The sequence below is a fragment of the Gossypium hirsutum genome, chromosome A06 (assembly GCF_007990345.1).
Source record: "Gossypium hirsutum isolate 1008001.06 chromosome A06, Gossypium_hirsutum_v2.1, whole genome shotgun sequence".
Lineage (NCBI taxonomy): Eukaryota > Viridiplantae > Streptophyta > Magnoliopsida > Malvales > Malvaceae > Gossypium > Gossypium hirsutum.
In genome coordinates, this window is record NC_053429.1 from 4,453,817 (window position 1) to 4,456,197 (window position 2,381).

General features: G+C 39.3%; 1 protein-coding gene across 1 annotated transcript; it reads right to left on the reverse strand.

Moving 5' to 3' along the window:
* Window positions 1-667: 667 nt before the first annotated feature.
* LOC121230345 (VQ motif-containing protein 9) lies at window positions 668-2,154 on the reverse strand. Its single transcript, XM_041114937.1, has one exon. The coding sequence runs from the start codon at window positions 1,859-1,861 to the stop codon at window positions 917-919; it is 945 nt and encodes a 314-aa protein (XP_040970871.1). The 5' UTR covers window positions 1,862-2,154; the 3' UTR covers window positions 668-916.
* Between the last annotated feature and the right edge of the window lie 227 nt (window positions 2,155-2,381).

Genomic DNA, 2,381 nt, shown 5'->3' on the forward strand with positions numbered 1-2,381 from the left:
AAGCTACAATATCACTATAGTTTCTAATCTTACCATCACAGTTATTTTTACACTGATCGCAGATAAACACACCTCCCATCTAAACTCACCTATAAAAGAAATCTCGATCAAACTCACACATGATTGGATTTAAAATTGAGCCCTTAAAATTCCCAAAGTCTTTTCTTTGCCATTAAACCAAAACCTAGTTAACTTGATACCATTGATATGCACTACTAGTAGTCTAGTCATGTTTTTCGTATCTATAGTAGATATTTCAATAACACGTGACATGTCATGTGTATCTCGTAATAATGTAAAAATTTCTTATTTTTAACCATAGAATTAGATGAAGTTTTGATCTAATACTCAAGAACTAATTTGCCCTTTCTTTAGTAGAATAGCAAAATGCAATCCGATACCGAGTTCGGGCAAAAATGATTAACTTTAATTTTAAATATATAGCTTCTATACAATACTCATACTCAAGCACATATCCGTATCCAATTTTCCTATCCTTACAACTCCTAAGCAAAAGTTATATAAATTACTTCAAATCTATGGATAAATCCACATAGGATGACTAAAACAGGAACAAGGAGCTAATCCAATTATTACCCAACAGGATTGTATACTTCATATACTATTCCACTATGGGCTAAAAGAAGATTAGCAGAAAAAAAGCATAAACAGCAACAAATATAGGCAGATGAACATAGTTTTAAAGTATCTGTTTTACATGACAAAGATTAAAGGGGAAAAAAAAAAGAACCCAGAAACAAGCTTCTAATTCTAACTGACCAGGGTGAGATTTTTTTTTTGTTTCTTTGTCCAACCACTGGTAATTGAATAAAATTATCCATCAACCCTAACCATGTACAAAAAGCCTAAAACCTTATATATATAATTTTTTTCTTTTGAAGAACTTACCAATTTATCAAAGACTTCGCCATTTTGGGATGGGCACTGTTGGTGAAAGAGGGAATCCTAGTTGACCCGAATTTGGAGAAAATAGCAAGCTTGGGGAAAGTAAAGCATAGGGTGACCGCGGGGAATTCAAGCAGCCGAATGGTAGTGGTGATGATACCTGTGGCTGTTGTTGCGATGGCGGCGGCGGAGGTTGTTGTTGTTGTTGTGGGGCGGTCAAGTTGTTCCAACGGGGTGAAACGAGTGGGGCTAATGGTGGGAACCCAGTGAATTGTTTTGGGTTAGGATCAACAGAGGTGGATAAGGAGTTTTGTAGGCAACGCATATAGGCAGAGACAGGGGATTCCGCCGCCGCGAGTACAGTCGGGAGTGGTGGGAGTGGTGAAAGAGGGGCGGTAGCAGGTGGCCTTTGATTCATGAAGCTATTAACAGTAGGGCCACCGACGGGAGGGTTAGATTGAGAGCAACCGGAAGGGTTCATATTCATCATGGGAGAAGGACGATTACAAACATGCGGCAAAGGAGGAGGTCGGATCCTTTGAAGCCGAGAGCTTTGTGGTTTGGGCTGGTGGATTGGCTGCGGAGTAGAAAAGCGTTCGTGAGCCGGTGAACCGGTAAGTTTCTGCACCACATCCCTGAAGTCGTTTTTGTTGATGTTGTAAACAGGTGGCTGGTGTTGTTGAGCCTGGAGACCACTTTGGTTAGGATTCGGAGGCGGCGGTGGCGGAGGCGGAAGCTGAGCCTGTGTAAGATTCTGGGTCAGTTCAAAAGAAGACTTCCTGATGAGTGGACCAGCGGCGGAGGCAGCGACGGCGGCGGCGGTGGTGGAAGAAGAGGGTTTAGAAATCTTATGGGAAAGCTTGTTAAGGTGTTTAAGGTAATGATCTCTATTGTTAGCAGTGGAGCTATTGCTCGTAATGGAGGATTCACCAGAAGATTGACAGCTTTTATCCATTTTTAAACCCTTTTTTCTCTATCTGTCGTCTATGGATCTAACAAACGATTTGTATATGTAAGCAAAACAATAAGTGAGATTTTGCAGACACAAATGGGGGTTTTAAGGGTCGGCGAGTAGGGACAAAGGCAAAGAGATGAAGAGGGAGATAATGGAGGTTTCTTTCATTTATTTATGGAACCATAAAAGATGATAGGAATGATGAGTCTAAAAGACTTTCACCCCTAACCATTTTTAAGTGAAGAAAAGAATATTATGTCTTTATCTATGCCACAGTGCCATTTCCCAGCTTATTCATTGCCTTTCCCTTTTCTTAAGGGTTAATTGCATCTTTTATACCTTAAATTTACGGGCGTTTTAAGTTGATTGATATGCGATTCAAGAATTTAATCAAAGCATTTTAAAATTTAAGAAACTGTCAATTAAATCTAGCTCGATTGATATGAATATTATTGTCAATATGAGAAGAAGTGAATTTAAGCATACTAAAATATATTATTATGGGTGGAATCAAAACATG

Coding starts and splice junctions, on each gene's coding strand:
- LOC121230345 (XM_041114937.1), bottom strand. CDS start 1,861: ATGGATAAAAGCTGTCAATCTTCTGGTGAATCCTCCATTACGAGCAAT.